Raw genomic sequence first — 18,180 nt, forward strand, 5'->3', positions numbered from 1 at the left:
TGTTTCATTATTTGATTTATGTAACTTGGGTTCACTATTGTTGTGTATATATTTGAATGATGACCTTTAATTGCTTATTCTTTATATTGTTGCGCAGCAAATAAACCATTGTCAACACAATACCAGTACCTTACTACCACTCTGAACATGTCCCCCCATTGGAGACATCATAATCTTTGGAGGGGTAGATCATTTGTAGAGATTCACCACAATTGGGTAGGCCCACTCTACTGCACTCTGCTTGGACGCAATCCTAACCACTCAATTCAAAACCAGGCTTTCAAGATGTCTTCACACCCACATAAAAAAACTGGCCTTAATCATTGAAACTGACACTACAAACCCACACGATCTCAATGTTGCATTAGTCCTCCATGACATTCACTGCCTTACCATCACAGAATTCAGGCCTATAACATGTCTGAGTTTCAATTCACTTTTTCATAATCCATCACCTCGATGATATCCGTCATGCAAGAACCTGACACTCCATAACATAATTTCTCCATTGCAATCTGTTCTCTTGTCAACAACCACGCGGACAAGCAGGAGTCGTGAGATAAGAAATGTTGTCAATAAGCACAAAACAAAACAAAACATATTTAATGCAGTGATTTTATTTCACTTTTAGAAAACGTGTGATGTAGAAACACCAACAACAAAACAATCTTCAGATAGATGTACAACAAATATGTATACTTCTTTAAAGCAGCGGTACCCAAACACCTGCACAAAGGGTGCATAAAAAAAAAACGATTTTAATCATCAGCGTCTCAAAGAAGTTTTATTTTGAAAAAATTAATTATATTTGCATCTGCGCTAAATGAAACTGCTTGTCTTGGTCATATGAAATGAAAAAAAGTAATCCTACAAGCTAAAAACAATGAAAAAAACTAAATATTTGGAGAAATTATTTAGAAAGAAAAAAAGTAAGATGTATTGAACGCTCAGCTTATAGGTGATTATTGGCTACAGTCGAATCTCACACACCAATCCCGCTCTGTATAGTGTGCTCAAAAAGGATCGCTTATGAAGGCACTAAACCTTCACAAAAACATATTTCCAATGGAAAGCATTTTTTGTGCACTATTGAAGCCCCATCTTGTGAATAAGGTGCACATGGGACAGTTCGCTTTCTTGCTTCTTCCTTTTGACATTCAGGTTTAATGGTGACTTTGACATTGTAAATGATGTGCATACGAAAAGATAAGAAGGCTAAACAAATGCAAGCCAGCACCAGGCACAGTACAGAGTGAGACACTTGAGTGCCTCTCATTTGGCATTTCGACACATCGTACACACAGTAAGAGGGGGTTGAAGTGCATGAGTGCAATATTTCTATTTATTGCAACTCTTCTGGCAAAATGCTCATTAGTCAGTGGTGATTTATATTATTGTATATAACATTCCCACTCAATCTTTTTCCGGTGCTGATTACGTGTACTTATTGACGTCATCATCACTGTCGAGGCCTCGTCTTTTTTTTTTGGGGTACCAGACAGCACATCCCAACTGGTGATGTCCATGATCCGCCAGCTGCTTGAGTCTGGTGCAGGGCCCAACAGGAAGGCTGCTATGTGGAGGAGTCTGGCGGATTCAAGTCCTTCTTTCTTTTCTTCTTCTTCAATCTGCATGGCTTGCAGAGGCAGCACAGGATGCACGGCGAGGCCAGCAAGAGGAGCGGCGAGGTCACCAGCATCACAATGCTCACCCCGACCAAGATTCCCACCACCTGAAGGCCAACAGTGGTCAGATTGACAACTTGACACTCGAATATAATCAATGTATATCACATTATATCAAGTCAAAGTATAGTGAAAAATTCAAACACCCTAAAGGTTCAAATAGATTTTATTGTTAGGCCTGTCATTGGATTTGGGACAATATTTTTTCCTAGAAACTATCACAATAAACAATGCTGATGTTATTTTCTATGCCACTGATATAACATTAGACATTAACTTTGAATTCTCAAGAAGAATCAACATTGACATTGAAATATAGAGCAATGAATAAACATTATTCAAAAATAAATAAATAAAGTAAACCAAGCAGACCGTCACATGAAATTATCTTTTTCTTTTTTGAGAGGACTTTTAAGCATGGCACAATATGATTGGCTGCTAGCAGAGTAAAGAAGTAAACAGAAAGAAGCCGGAATCACCTTCTTGCTGAGCATAGAAGGGAGGGGTGAGCAGTTACGCACAGAGGTGGGAGTGAGGTTTTCTTTTTCTGCCCTGTGCATCATCTTTTTTTAAAATTATTATAATTAAAAATATATATATATTTAACCCTCAAAATACGAACTCGTCGTCCCCCAAATACACATATTTTTCAAATCACCGTAACTCATGAACCGTTTGCACTAGCATCGTAATTCCAACGGATCCTGAAAGCAGAGGAGCGGAGCTTTATGTCAAAAGAGGGGGAAAAACAGGTGGGCTGCTATAATAGTAGTATCTAAAGGGTTAAACATGGTGCCAGTAGGTACTAGTTAGCCTCATGGACAACAAGAGTATCCATGGGTCTGTTCTAAAAATATCTCACCAGTGTGACTTGCTAGGAAGAATTCAAACAGAAGAATGATTTATTTATTTAAACTTAAAATGGTACACATGTATTAATGTACCAAAAAACAATCAAACAAAAATTTAAATAGCAAATTTATCAAGTCATGAAAATATGTCATTATTTATACGTGACTAACGAGAGTGGGTTCAGTAAACAACACGCTATGTACGGCATTGTGTATTTCACCTCATGACTGTTTTGAGAATGTTGACTGTCGTGCCAAATAGAGATTTGATGCAAAAGCCACAATAAGCAGAAAATCCAGTGTAATCCGTTATTGGAAAATCTTTGCAAACAAAAAGGAAAGTGCTGCTCTTCCAGGAAAAAAAAAAAGAAAGACAAACAATCCTGTTTGCGGGAACCTCATTGTGTTGGAGACGGGACTGAAAATACACGTCAGCAAAATGCAGCTACTGTATTACAATACAATACAAACATTAGTCAAATCAAAGCAAAACTAATAACCTACAGTAAAGTATCAAGTGATCGAATTAGACAGACGAACTTATTAGACAGCATGTAATCGTCATGACGACAGCAGTTTTTTTTTTTTGTTTGTTTTTTTAAACCTGTTAGTCAAGGAAAGTAATCCAATCACGAGCTGATGAGCTGCACTGATGTACTTGTGCAACTTTGCAAACCGTCTGCCCCTGGGCTTTCATTGGCATTGAAAAATGGGCTGTACTGTACGCTTGGCATGAATACATAACATCTTTATCATACTTGGAGGAAGTGATGGATCTTTGATACAGTAAAGCTTCAGTCATGTGGAACCAAAAGTTCACCACCAAATAGTTTTGTAGACTACGTGACATCAATTGAGGGCAAGAATTTTGGATTTGTGAGATTATCTCAGATTAATGTCTGATGAAGGGCTGATTGAGTACATGGGAATTTACAACAAATCCTAAACATAATGTGGCACACAAATTTTGGGTCAATGAAGTTTGTCAGGTTCTGTCCGCACACGCTGGTTCGACTGCAATCAAGTTTTCCTGTTTGTGTGGTGGCCAAGTTTAAAGTGGAAGTCAACCTGAAAACATTTCTTGACAATAATATGTTATATGTGACCTCACTAGCCTAAACATGACATTCTGATTTGTGGAATATGAGTTGTGCATCAAAATCCAGCCGTTTTTATCCATCTCAGGGGGCGGCCATTTTGCCGAAGAAAATGACATCACAGTTGCTCAGGCAAATTAGAGCTCACCTGTTTTTTCAAAATTGATGTCATCTTCAATCGACAGCAAGTGGCAAAATGGCCGCCACCTGACATGGATAAAAACGGCTGGATCTTGCTGCTTAACTCATATTCCACGAACGCAATATTAAGCAGAACACCATATTTAGTAGGGGTGTGCCCAAAAAATCGATTCTCATAAGAATCGCGATTCTCATTTAGTACGATTCAGAATTGATTTTAAATGTCCCAAAATAGATTTTATTTAAATTATTTTATACTGTCTTGCGTCTGTGTGCATCTTTATTTGGAGGGCTGTTCATGTTGTACCCGGTTTGGCCACTGAGGGGCAGTGTGGTTCCACATGGTCTAATACACTGTTGAGATGTAGCCACATTAGAGAGTAGAAGGAAAAAGTCACGATCAAGTTATTCCAATAAAAGTTTTCTTTTAGCGTGGAGCCGTTCTTTTGAGTGATAGAAGTGCCGCGAGTAGCGTGCTAATTAGCATTAGCGAGTCAGACTGGAGTAGATCATTACAATTCCTTGCACATCTATAGATCGAAGCAAAAATCATTGTCAATCAAATCATTTTGAATCAAAAATCGATTCTGAATCAAATCGCAGACCCAAAAAATGGATCGAATCGTGAGACATTCAAAGATTCCCACCCCTAATATTTAGACTAGTGGTGCTGCGTAGAACATATTATTGTCAAAAACATTTATTTTGGGTTGACTTCCTATTTAAACTAAATACTCAAAACAATGTAAAGTTTGGACCGAATGTGCTCTGTTCTTCTTACAGTGTAAAAAAGGGACGCCGGGGGGGCCGTTCAATTTCTTGTTTCCAATATTTGCTCAGCAAGCCTTTGTTTGTTCGTGACTGACAATTGTATTTGCCTGTGCTGCTTACCTGCGTTCGGTTCCAAATAACCGAGGCTCTGGAGTGGCCAAGTTTGTTTCTGCAAGGCCCCTTATCGTAGTGCCTGAGGAAAATATCACCCTGCAATTGCAAAACACACATGCTGAGACATGAATGTGAAAAGTGCTGGTTCTTTTTTTGTTTTTCTTTTTTTACTAGACTCACATCCAGGTTCTGCAGACAGTACCAGCAGAAGGTGTGTTTGCAGCTCTTGCACAGCATTTGCGCACAACCTTGGTTCCGCTCGATGTAGATGCCGCACATGGGACACTGTTTGATGGCCGACTCAGAGTCACTGCTGCAGATGCGGTTAGAAAAAAAAAAAGATAAGAGGTGTCAACCACTACTGTGTGAATAGTGAGTCATAGTGGCCTCATTGGGTATGTGAATTGTGAGACCTTTATTTAGTGGCACACTAAATCAGCCAGTACATGCTGTTATTTATTTTGGGGATCAGAAGCATGACACGGATAATTCTAATGGGAAACAGCAAAAAACACTCATTTTTGTTCAAGGGTGCCAGGTTTCGTTAGATTACCAAAAAGAAAAATCGGTATTGGTAGGCGACAATAAATAAGCTACGTTTGTGTTTGTGTCTCTGGTAGGCATCAGAGTGTTTTCCTTTTTGGATTTGGTGAGGCAAGGAGGGTTTTACGGTCACCTGACGATGAGAGGGAGATTTAGTTTGCGTGTGACAGGCAGCTATGTAATTTCCTACTTGAGCCTGGTTCAACTTCTGATCTTAGATTGTCTTATTTTTGTTTTCTTTCCTCATTTAAAACAAGAGCACTCAAGCAAGTTTTTCCTCATGGTTTTGAAATTGTAGGGTGAAAGTTGAAGCTGTCTGGGGAAATGCCAGTGTTTTGAGGGGAATGACTTGAAGCAAAATATTGTATTTAAAAAAGAAAAGAAAAGGAACTATGAACTCGTTCATTTTTGTAACAGTGGACTTAGTTCCAAATGTTTGCATTAGGAACTTTGAACTGAACTAGTTTATCACTTTTAACTAGTTTGCATAGAAAATGAACTTTCTCGTCAGTACTAATAAGTCTTAATAATGAATAGATCTGAGTAGTGAACTGGATAGACAAGCACTTAAAAACAAATAAATTGCACAGTTTACAGAAACTGTGTATGTTGTGCGTCAATTCCAACTGAAAACTATCTACAATGCTAAGTTTTGGCTTTCATATGCAGTTATTTGCATCATCATCATCAGTCACGTGGTCCGAACCCAATTGAGCATAATTTTCATTCATAAAATAAGCAGCAACTGAAAACAACTGAATGGCACCTACAGGGAGGAAATTCTGAATTTTGGTAATGGGTCGTTCATTATTGGAGAAAAAAAATAAACCACCCCCAAAAAATCGGATTTAGATTTAGATTTGAATGAAACGTGTTGTACACATAATCTAAAAAATGGAAGTCAATCGGAGCAGGCATTTTGGAACTTACTATGACCCAGTATGAGTAATCATGCCCTCAGACATCCTTGAATATTACATTTTTCATGAATACTCAATGAATATCTGAGGAATGGCTACTTTGACTCCTTAAAATTACCTCTCGGAAACTTTGATTTGTTTTAGAGAAATTACATTTCATGAAGAATTTTGTTTAAGTCGTGTGATGCACAACATCAATTTCAAGGTCAACTAAAACCAAAGGTCAAAAGGTTACTAAACTAGGCACCAATCTTCTAAATGACTCCTTGTTGAATCCCAACAATGATTGTTTTGTGTCGATTGACCAAGTAATTCCTGAGATATAATGGTTCAAAGGTTGCCACGCCCCTTTTGACAAAAACAAAAATTTGGCAGGCAATAGCTCGCAAACCCCTTCTCCGATCGACCTAAAATTTGAGAGTTAATGTTGCCACGCCCCTTTTGACAAAAACATGCAAATTTGGCAGGCAATAGTTCGCAAACCCCTTCTCCGATCGACCTAAAATTTGAGAGTTAATGTTGTGGGATCGCTATAAACAAGTACAGCAAGTTTCATTCAAATCAAATTCCGCTTGGATAAACCCACTGGGTGATTTGGCATGGAATGACCCCGATATCAATGTGCTCTAGACTTCAAGCAGTCTTTATAAAACCCTGTCACTGTCCAAGTATTTGTTCTGGATTAGCTAAACGAATTCCTATTTCATGCCGCTGCAGAGAGGCCTGCTTCACTGCAGTACACAGGCTCCTTCTGTACAGGGAGCAGTCTGACTTTGGGCACACCCTCCTTCCTCCCTTCCTCCCTTTGGCTCAAGCACAATGGAATCACAATATTGCTCAAGTGACATCAATCAGTCTGGCTGAGTCCCAGCTCAGCGAGCTAAAATAAAGTCGGAGCACGGTGGTGCTATGTAGATAAACTAACTGTTGGAATAGACAACGTTTCTTTGCATTCATTCATCTTTCACGGCAGTAGAGTTTGTTCCGCACATAGCGCTTGAAATTCCACGCCTGTCTGACTGACCTGCTTTCATGAGTGTGTGGCATCATGGGTTGGTGCTCGGGGCAGGTATGGTTCCCCTGCCAGGGTTCTCTGCAGCTGGAGCAAAAGACGGTGTGACATGTGGGGCACGGCACGGCAACGGGCTGGCCTTCGGTGCTCAGCGGCGTGTCGCACACGGCCTGGCATTCAAGTATCGGGCACCAGGTTTTACTGGGATCCAGCTTCACTCCTGTGGAGAGCACATTATACGTACGCTGAATGTTATGTTACAGATCCACTTGCGTCCTAATATCTTCCTTGAACAAGCTTGTTAACTCCACTTCCATCAAATAAATGTTCCCTTTTAAAATGAATTGAGAGGTCATTCATCTGTTCCAATTCCCCCCGGAATACCATTTATTTTATTTTATTTATTTTACTGAAAGGCATGTAACCTCCAAGAGACTGGAGTGGAAAAAAAGCAGGCGTCCCGAACACAACATCACAAGAATGTGAAGCTCAGTGGTGCTACTCGGTGCAGCCTCCAGCTTATGTGCGAGCTCAAATAGCCCAGCGCCGGTCGCCAGGCGTCGGCACACTTGCACAACAAAACAATACCCACCTCTCTCAAACTTCAAACGCTCATACAGCTTAGTCTGCTCGGCAGAGGCCAAATTGGATATCTGGAAGCACACACAGAAGAACCTTGTTTATATTTGAACTACATGGCGGAAAATGGGGAATGTGTTTTGTATTATTTCATACTGAAGTTTTATGTTTGTAGATTTGACTTGTTAACTTTAGCCCCAAGTAATCTAGTAGACATCCTTTGAAAATAATCACTGTATGTAGGTCATACTGCCCTTAAAGGAAAAAAATGTCTTTACAATCATATTTTCTATGAACACCCACTAGTCTAAACACGGTATTCTGATTAAGATTGTGTTTGTGAAATTGGAGCTATCCATGACAGCAAGTGGCAAAATGGCCGCCCCCATTTTGCCACTTGCTGTCAACTGAAAATGGCATCACAGTTGGTCAGGGCTGAGGTAATGGCCAATCACAGCTCAGCTTGTGAACGTCACATGACCAAACTCAGAAAACAGGCCAGCCATGATTGGTTGTTTCTTGAGCCCTGAGCAACTGTGATGTCACTTTAGTCGACAGCAAGTAAGATGGCCGCTCCCCTGTGAGACGGATATAAACAGCAGGGTTTTGCTGCTTTTACTCAAATTCCACAAACACATTAATCGGAATGCTGTGTTTATAATAGTGGGGGCACATACAACATATTATTGTAAGGAAATTTTGTAAGGTTGACTTCCCATTTAATGGTTTGGTTTGTTCAGCAATGCATTGGCCCATGCTTTTGCTGGTCAACTACTGCACTTGACTGTTCTCTAATTGTGATTAAATGTACAGTATAATAATAAGTACAGTTTTCTTCACAAGTTTGAAAGCATAAAAAAAAACATGTCTAAACTACCGAAACATACAGTATTTCCCTTGTTTTTATTGTGGTGGCATACCTCAGAGTCGAGTAGTACCCCAGCGTTTCTGCAGGCCATGTCTGGACAGGTGATGGGTGCCCCCCCACCCTCCTTGATGGCCAGCTCAACATACTGCTGCAGACACTGGAGGGAAACGAAATATTACAGTAGCCGTGACATATTACATCAAATAGAACACGAAACCTTTGCAAAAAAGATGATTCTTTTCCTTCTTCTTTAAAGGCATTTTTGTGCATGCGTGTTAAGTTCACAGACACTTTTAAACCCTCGGCAAGTTACTCAAGCATGAAATTATAGAAGCTTAGTTGGAACTTTGTTGTATTGCACAACTGCAGACTTAATTTGAGGAACAAAATAAAACATGTTGCCAAATGTCTGTTATTGGGTAACAGTCAAGATTTAATCATCTGCCTTATTATAAAAAAAAATAAAAAGAAGAAGAAGCGACATACTGTAACGTTCTCCAAACTGAACTGGGGGACGGTGGGTGGGGTGTAAGTCAGCTTTTTTCATTACTGAGATACCAAAGTTTTATACCATGTATCAAGTTGAATGGCCGTCTCTGGTGTGTTGTGACAACAGCATAAGCAGAGGGCACACGCTTTTATCAATCTAAATATAGCATGGTGGCACAGTTCTTTGTCTGGAGTGACCACAGTCCAAATGAACAGCAACAAACGTTATGTTTCTCGTGTGTTCCTAAATGCCGAGAAAAAAAAGCTAAAGAAAAACGTATACAGCCAAAGCATTAGTTGACACTGGAGACGTTCAGTTGTACTTACCGTTGTACAGTAGACGCACGCGCAGCTGTGCAGCGTCCTGGTGAGTGGCGGTGGATGCTCGCAGAGGCACAGCTTGCAAAAAACATCAGGACTGGACTGATGGTCCCCGTTGTTGGAGGTTGGTCCTGGTTCCGAACCCTCAGCCCCCCTGCTCGCTGTGGAACTTGTGCCGGTCATGCTGGAATGAGGTCGTGAGGGAAGTACAACGGCGTCACACCACTTCTAGCTCCTCTTCTGAGAACAGGGGTGGCGGGGGGGAGTAGCCTGCATGTTGTTGACAGAAAACAGCACAATTAGTTAGCCTGTCTGTACCTTTTTTAAATGGTCCAGAGGGATGAAATTCTGGATGATTGGAAAATGGCCACCATGGCCCAACAACATTATCATAGAGGTGACAAAGCGAGTAGATCCCTTTCAGTGCCATAGTAGAAAAAAAGAAGAAGAATGTATTCCGTAATAACACAATTAGCATGCAACGTCGCTTCACATGCTGCAAGAAAAAAAATACCATTGAAGTTTTAGCACTAAATTAAAATGTAACCACTAGGGGTGTTAAAAAAAAAAACAGTTTCGGCGATATATCGTGATATTACTGTGCACAATTCTCGTATGGATTCAATATGCGGCCAAATCGATTTTTAAACATCAATTTTTGATGGAAATATTCAACAAAACATCTTACTTGAGGTTAGCTTTTAAACCAAGAGTGTCATCTAGAGGAGTAAAAAAATATCACAGGTGCTTCATTTGTCTGTCTATCTGTCTGGTTAGTTGTTTAGCTAGCTAGCTAGCTGGCCGATTTTAACAAAAAGTGCCATCTACAGTGTTTCATGAAGCTTAATTTGTCTATCACTACTGATTAGTATTTTCAAAATTTTGAATAAAAAAATTAAATAAAAATCGCAATAATCGACTTATGGATTCGTATAATGATTAATCGCTATCTAATCGAATCGTGATACGGATCGAATCACCAGGTACGAGGCAATTCACACCCCTAGTAACCACTATCCTCCCCTGACTGCAAGTCTACTGAAAACTTGTAGGATGCCCTCAAACAGCAACAGCTTGGACACAATTCTTGCATCCCCAATTGAGAGACGAGCGGCCGGAAAGTATACTTGGGTATACTACTTCAATCTATGAGAGTTGTTAAGATTATCATCGGTTGACATGTAACTTGAGTGACAGAAACATGATTATGGTTGAAATAGCATTTGTTTTTTTATTCTGTGTGTCGCAAAAACACCACTGGGTTGCTGTTGTTTTTTTTCTGAGTTCTTTACAACACTTACAATGTTTTATGTTGTGTTCATAATAATTTGGAACACAGCAATTAAAATAATTTAGCTGAAAAAATACTCTTGTATAGATAATTGTTGATTCAAAATTTGCATTCACAGAAAATTGATTTTTGTTGTAGCATGAAATAAACAGCATAACAATTTATCAATAAAAAAAGTAATGCTGGTGATCACTGATTTATAAAATCATAATTTCAGTTTAAATAATTTAACTCTTAACTCATTCACTGCCATTGACGGCTATAGACGGCAAAAATTCATTTTAACTATTTCTATTAGTTTAACATTTTTTTCCATTGTTGTTAACAAGAGTATGAAAACCTATAATTTTTTTTATTGTACATTTAGAACAAATATAAAATTTGTGATTAATCGTGAGTTAACTATTTAAGTCATGCGATTAATTACGATTAAAATTTTAATCACCTGATGCTCCAAATTTTTTATCTTTTCTTTTTCTTTTTAATTCATTCACTGCCATTGACGGCTATAAACATCAAAAATTCATTTTAACTATTTCTATTAGTTTAACATTGTTTTCCACTTTTGTTAACAAGAGTATGAAAACCAAGAATTTTGTTATTGTACATTTAGAACGGATATAAAATGTGTGATTTATTGTGAGTTAACTAGTGAAATCACGCGATTAATTACGATTACGAATTCTAATCGCCTGACGCCCCTATTTTTTTTAAATATTTTCTTTAAAAAAAAAGAAGAAGAAAAGATTATTAAAATTAATTGTAATTAATCGCGTGACTTCACTTGTTAAATCACGATTAAAAAACAAAAACAAAAGATTATTAAAAATTAGGTGTCAATGGCAGTGAATGAGTTAAGCATTTGTGGCAACAACAACAAAAGTGTAATACTTGCTACACCCATTCCCAACACCTTTAAAAAAAAAAAAATTTAAAAAAAAAAGGCCAAAAGTACACTGCGTAACTTTCGAAACAAAAACAAAGAAAGCAATGTTCAAAACAACACACAGAGTCTTCATTGCAACATGTGATCCACACACCTCTGTGCTCAAAGTCACTGAACCCAGACCAAAGACGAAAACAACTACAACAATTTCTTTTAGCTCTTTGTACTGGATAAATGAATAGTAAAGGATGATGACACAGCATTAGCAACATGGGGTTCAGTTACAGTATCTTGCGAGAGGACACTTCATCATGGTCACAAGGTGACTGAGGATCGAAATTGCTATCTGAGCCAAGATGCCTCCCTCAACTCAATGTTTGTATTATCCATGTTACAACATACAGCATTTTTTATCGACTAATGAATTGTGCCTCATCTGATGATAAAGTCCAAATTAAAAGGATTTAATTTAATTTATTAATGTAGGCAGATGGCACAAGTGAAGAAATTGTGCTTTTATGATCTTTGCCGCAACAATTGGACACAGTATAGCGTAACCTAGGAAACTGCGGAGTCAAATCCTGTAGCCCCGCCAGAACCATTCTTCCGATCATTACTCACACAATGTTCCCCGTTTAATCAGGCTGTTGAAATTGGCTGAGAACTTCAGAGCAACCCAGCCAGGAGTGACCTATATTTTAAGTAGGTGACCTTTTATTATCTCTTATCGATCAGTGGTGGGCCGGCATTCATCCTCGCAACTGGTGCAGAAAAGCATGGTGGCATTTTCATCCTTATCGAGCATACTCACATAGCTTGATGCGCTGAATGGAAAATAACAAGAACATATGCAAATGACAAACGGGTTTGTTAACAGCCACTATCAAGTTGCCATTTTTAACCTCACCATTTTGAATAGGCTGCATTTAAGTGGAACCAAAGATGGAAAAAAATGTCAGGTATTAAAATAATGAACAACAACTTCACAGCTATTTACAGTCTAAGTACAGATTATATAGAATTACAGTACATGGACGAAAGAATACTGTTGTTGCATCTTCCTTCAAAACAAGGTAATAAACCAGGGATGCTTTATGGTATAAATGAAATAAATATGTTTATCAGAGAAATGTTTTCTATAGTAATACTCTCATGACGTTCTGAAAACATGCATGCCAGGTTAAATGAAGACTCTATGTCATACGTGTGAACCTATCAGAGTAAATAGTTGTGTGTGTGTGTGTGTGTGTGTGTGTGTGTGTGTGTGTGTCTGCGGTAACAACGACTTAAAACTACCAGTAGTTACCTTTGCCATGGCCTGAGGCGGTCTGTATCATTTTTACACCTTTTGCACCTTTGAGGAGGTGGTGGGAACACTGCCACATAAAAAAAACTACAAATGTGCCGACTGCCTTATTGCATACGTGACTTTCCCCATTCGTTACAAAGACGGAAGTCAATTTGAATGTGTGCACAATAACGGCTTTCATGGCAGAAAATGCAAATCAACTGAAAAGTTTTGGCTACCCGGATAAAAGGAGAGTCAACGATCAACATCGGTCCGGCTTTCACTCGCTGCCGTGAGCTAAAAAATGACGCAATGCGCTTGTCCTCATGGGAAATGTAGTCTTCCTTCAGGAATAATATTACCGCTTTTGCCCATATGGTGCCGCCATAATCAACGTAAGCAGAAAGTTCCTTAGTGTTGCTTTAACCTCAAGTCCAAATATTTTGAATTTTAGCCTCTATACAGCAAATACTGTATTCTCTTATTTCTGTAGTGCTGCATGAAACCTTGTTGATTCAAAATAAGACATTACCAACCAACAACTTATTTTACTTTGAAAAACAATGGTCAACATTTATGCCTATTGTTTGACATGTTGTGGACAAAACCAGTCACTGAATCTGTTTCGTTTGGACATTTTCCACATTCACACATTCACACATTTATTACCTTTAATGAGCCTACCAAGCATGTTTTTGGAATGTGGAAGTATACATAACTCACAAAAGCACATGTAGAAGATGCAAACTCAAACCCCAAATCTCCAAACTGTGAGGCAGGCTTGCTAACCACTGGACTGCCACCCAATTAACATGAAATAAACAATATCGCTTAAATTGTACAAGCAGCATAAACATCAGCAGCTCGACTCTTTCCTATGTAGCAGTAATTGTCATGTTTATGTTCTTTTTTTTGCCATTGGTGGTATATCAAGAAAAAAAAGCTAAACAGTCTTGTGAAATCAAACCCTCACACAGTACACACACTCCAACTGGAGAGGCGGTACAGGACTGTTTGTGTACCCCTTTCATTCGAATGTCTCCTTGCATGTGTATGATTTAGTTCACGGTGTGGTGTGCAACACAAATATACAGAAAGGTCAATAAGTAAAATTTATCTTTGAAGCATGGAGGTTTAATTGTTGTGTATATCAAAAAGCAAAATGGAATTATGTCAGCAAAGAAAGACACTAATCCAAAGAGTGTCAGTGTAGGAGTAATCTTCTCACAAATTACCAAACTTTATTATCTTGTTATGGTGTTCTTTAGTAACGACGCCAGTTTGCCGTAGGCGTGGAGCTGGCTGTGCAGTCAGGGAATTGCCTGGTGGCATTTTAGTCACAGGGGATCATTTGTTGACCAAAGGGGCGAGAAGCAAGAAGCAGATCTGCCTCTACAACAGATAGTCCCTGTTTGCTGCAAGAAGGCAACTAGGAGTGCATATCATTTACAAGGCAGATCCCACACATTCTCGTTGGACAAAAATATTCAAATCCAAAATAAAATGAAAAGTCAAGAGTTAACTCTTTCACTGCCATTGACGTTTATAGACGTCAAGTAAAAACCTATGGAGCACTGCTAATGACGTCTAAAGACGTCATCCAATGATTTTTTATTTTTATTTTTTAAACGGGTAGAGCAGAGGTGGGCATCGAGGGCCGGAGTCCTGCAGGTTTTGCATGTTGCCCTTCTCCAACACAGCTGATATATGATCAGCTCATCAGCAAGCTCTAAATAAACCTGATAACGATCCTGTTGATTGGAATCAGCTTGTGTTGGAAGTGAGAAACCTCAAAAACCTGCAGGACTCCGGCCCTCGAGGACCGAGATTGCCCACCTCTGGGGTAGAGGGAACCCTTCCGCATGTCTGGTGAAAGTTTCCAGCCGGTCTGTTGTGCCTAAGGACTATTTTTTGGCCCCTAGAGGGCAGCGATGACTCTCTTTTGACAAGATCGGGTGGGCGTCAGTAGAGGCGGAGCTAGAGCGTCGAGCAGATCAGAATGGAAAACAAAGGGGAAAAAAATGGCGACCGTTTGCGAGGAGTTCACGGCCGAGCCGTTTTATTTCAAAGACAAAAGCATCGACCAAAGCTAAAAGAGCACATTGATGACAACGATGATCATCATCGATGATGATGATGATGACTCCGTGGATGGAAAGCATTGACGCGGCACTAGAAGACGTGGGGGGGGGGGGGCTAGGTGGCTGAGGAGGATGTGGTGCCCGTTTGGAAAGCAGCTCTCTACACTTACAAGACGAAAGGGATCGACCACGCTAAAAGAGCACATTGATGACGACGATGATCATCATCGATGATGATGGTGACTCCGAGGTTGACGCCGAAGTTGGAAGCGCTGACGCAGCGGCTATGACGACGTCATAAAGGTTCACGGGCTAGCGATGCTAACACCGGAAAACGCGGAGCACAACCGAGCACGCACAGGCGGACGTTCGATCGGACGACGAAGAGTGCCCCGAGTCCAATGCATATTCATCGGAGGAGTGTGTACAGTCTGCTACTTGCTATTTATTCCCCGGAAAAAAAGGAAAGTGTAACGTGTAACGTTTGCACGCGAAACGGACAAAGTGAAAGTAAACTTGTGCAGTCCAGCGGCGTCTCCTTGCACGCAGGAGAGCGTTATAAAAAGAAAAACTGTATTTGAAACATCCACATAATTGTAAGTAGTACCACAGTTGCACACATTTGTAAATAGTTTGCGAAATTGTTTTGTCAAATTGTTACACTGTTGAATGGAAATAAACGTATTTTGCAATCAAAAAACACTTTTTCATTGTTGGTGAAAGCGTTTTACAGAAGTAAAGCACTATTTAGGTGTTTGTGGCATCATTCATGGACAAAAAGAAGTGTACAATTCACTGGAGTGCATGAAATAACATCGTTTCACAAAAAGCCCTTTTTCTCCGTTTTTTGTTTCAAAACGGAATTTCGGTGAAAGTAAAAATTTCTATTGTTGATTACTGAAGAACGGAATAAGGTAGAAACAAACTCTTTTCTGATGAAAGATGAGAGTCCAATCTTTCATTTGGTAGTATGTGTGTTTCCATAGTCCAAACACAACATTTTCTGTGGACCTTGAAAGATCAGTCAAAATGCTTAAATCGGCTGGCACTGGCGACAACCCGTTTCTGAAAACGTCTGGCAGTGAAAGAGTTAAATATTTATTTGTATATTTCCATAAAGTGATATCTGAAACAATCTCCTCCAAGGGTGCATTTTCATTTTTCATCGATGGTGACTATAAGATGTCGGAGTGGCCGAAGAAATACTTCACTTCCGTGAAAAGTGATGTGCTCAGCCGCTTACCTTGCGTGTTGACAATGCAGTGAATGAGCTGCGTGGAGCCGCAGTACTTCTTCCACACGTGTATGTGCTCTCTGGTCTCCTCCTCGCTCGACGCTTTCGTTCGCTCTACAAGTCCAAATAGTTCGTCGTCAGCCGTAGGAAGTCGCTCCCATGCCCACTCTTTCAACATTTTGATGTTGCCAACAGTCATAGACGAAAGCGAAAACACTGTTGAACACCGCCCTCCGTTTCTCGTCATCGTTGCAGCTATGGATGCTGCTTTGCAGCGTTTTTCTTTTTTTGCAGCGTTTTTCTTTTTTTGCAGTGTTTCACTTCCGACTTCGCCAAGATGGCGGCGCGAGGAGAGGGAGATTGTTGAATTCGCAGCACTAAAACGCAAAATGTGTTTTTTGTTTTCCGGGTAAAAGTGAGAATACAAATCAACTCTTTCTGGCCTCACTCTGACAAGTTTTGAAACCTTGAACCAATGAAGATGTCAGTCCGGTAAAAGTATGGAGTCGCAAGGTGACCGAAAAAAGAAGAAAACACTTTACCCTCGTGCAAAAATAAAAATAAAAACTTCAGGGAACGCTTCCACGTTTCTTGCAATCAAACTTCCACATACGCTAATTAAATTAAAATTTTGAATAATTGTCATCCAAACTTTACACCAGAACATCCCTCCACCACACAGTCTCACTGTTATATTGAAAATATAACGTTTTATCCGGACAAATGACAGAAGGACTTGTCACTGTAATGTCACTGACATGACGCTGACATATTTATTTACTTTAATGAGACGAACTAATCGAGGAAGGTGGGAAGTTTATTTATCCCACTCGGATTGTCACAGTTCCAACCTCAAAGCGTTCGAGGCAAATGTAAATAACAAATGCAGTCATTCCAAATTTTGTAGTGTTACTTGCGAAGTAGTAAACCTATGTCAAGTAATTAAATGAAAATAAATACATATCTGCTTAAAATATTCGAAATTATGTTTTGCCATTTACAGCCTGTCTCTCCTTGGGGGTCGTCATTGTCGAGTGGCGTCAGTTTGAAGCTGGTCGGTGAAGTGGACAGGGCCCTTTTTTCCCCTCACTTGAGGTTTTTTTTTATTTTTATCTCCGAGTTCCACTGCACACTTCCTGGCATGAAGTCGGAAAATTCCAACTTTACACTGTCCTTGAATGCAGCATAAGGCAGGGTGCTCAAGTCCATTCCTGCAGAGCCCCTATCCAGCCTATTTTATATGTCACCCTCCTCAAACACACCTGAATCAAATGATCAGGTCATCAACCAGCTTTGCAGGAGCCTGATCACGATCCTGGTAATATAAATCAGGTGTGTTGGAGGAGGTAGACATCGGCTGGAAAGGTGCTCTCGAGGACTGGAGCTGGGCACCCCTGAACAAAGGATTTTGTGAAAGAAACTGGCTTTTACAGGCAATCCATGACATTTTGTGATGAATAGTGAGATGCTCTTACTATGGGGGTAAAAAAAAATCTGTCTTTAATCGGAAAATCTATTTTGATTTAAAAAAAAAAAAAAAACTAAACACGGTGGCTGACTGGTTAGAACGTCTGCCTCCCAGTGCCGAGGTTATGTTTCGTATGTTATGTTATGGTCCGGCCTTCCTGGCTGGATTTTGCTTGTTTTTCCCGGAACTTTTTCTCTGGGAACTCTGATTTCCTCCCATATTCCAAAAACATGCATTGCAGGTTAATTAAACTCTCTAAATTGTCCCTATAAGTGATTGTGAGACTGAATGGTTGTTTGTCAATGTGTGCCCTGCGATTGTCTGGCAAGCAGTTCAGGGTGTAAAATTATAGCCAAAATGTTCTTGGTACAACTTTTCGTTTTTGACAATGGCTTTTAAACAGTACATGAAATTTTGAGGTTGATTTGAAATACATTTTTGGGGGGTTTACTCCTCTGAGATGGAAGGTGGAACGGTCGTCATTGAACCATGTGGGGGCGTGGCGCCCATGCAGAAGTGATGTCATCTGGCAGCAGCCAAT

General features: G+C 39.8%; 1 protein-coding gene across 2 annotated transcripts; it reads right to left on the reverse strand.

Moving 5' to 3' along the window:
* Nucleotides 1-601: 601 nt before the first annotated feature.
* rnf144b (ring finger protein 144B) lies at nucleotides 602-16,411 on the reverse strand. Of its 2 annotated transcripts, XM_077575421.1 has the most exons (8): nucleotides 16,181-16,411; nucleotides 9,398-9,661; nucleotides 8,634-8,738; nucleotides 7,727-7,787; nucleotides 7,147-7,354; nucleotides 4,840-4,972; nucleotides 4,666-4,755; nucleotides 602-1,732 (listed from the first exon to the last, which is right to left on the reverse strand). In XM_077575421.1, the coding sequence occupies exons 2-8, from the start codon at nucleotides 9,572-9,574 to the stop codon at nucleotides 1,574-1,576; spliced, it is 933 nt and encodes a 310-aa protein (XP_077431547.1). In that variant the 5' UTR covers nucleotides 9,575-9,661; nucleotides 16,181-16,411; the 3' UTR covers nucleotides 602-1,573. The 2 variants fall into 2 exon arrangements, with proteins under 2 accessions (XP_077431547.1, XP_077431548.1); XM_077575422.1 differs by lacking the exon at nucleotides 16,181-16,411 and having other exon boundaries at nucleotides 9,398-9,703.
* Nucleotides 16,412-18,180: the final 1,769 nt, after the last annotated feature.

Source organism: Vanacampus margaritifer, chromosome 9, assembly GCF_051991255.1.
Source record: "Vanacampus margaritifer isolate UIUO_Vmar chromosome 9, RoL_Vmar_1.0, whole genome shotgun sequence".
In the NCBI taxonomy this organism is placed as follows: domain Eukaryota; kingdom Metazoa; phylum Chordata; class Actinopteri; order Syngnathiformes; family Syngnathidae; genus Vanacampus; species Vanacampus margaritifer.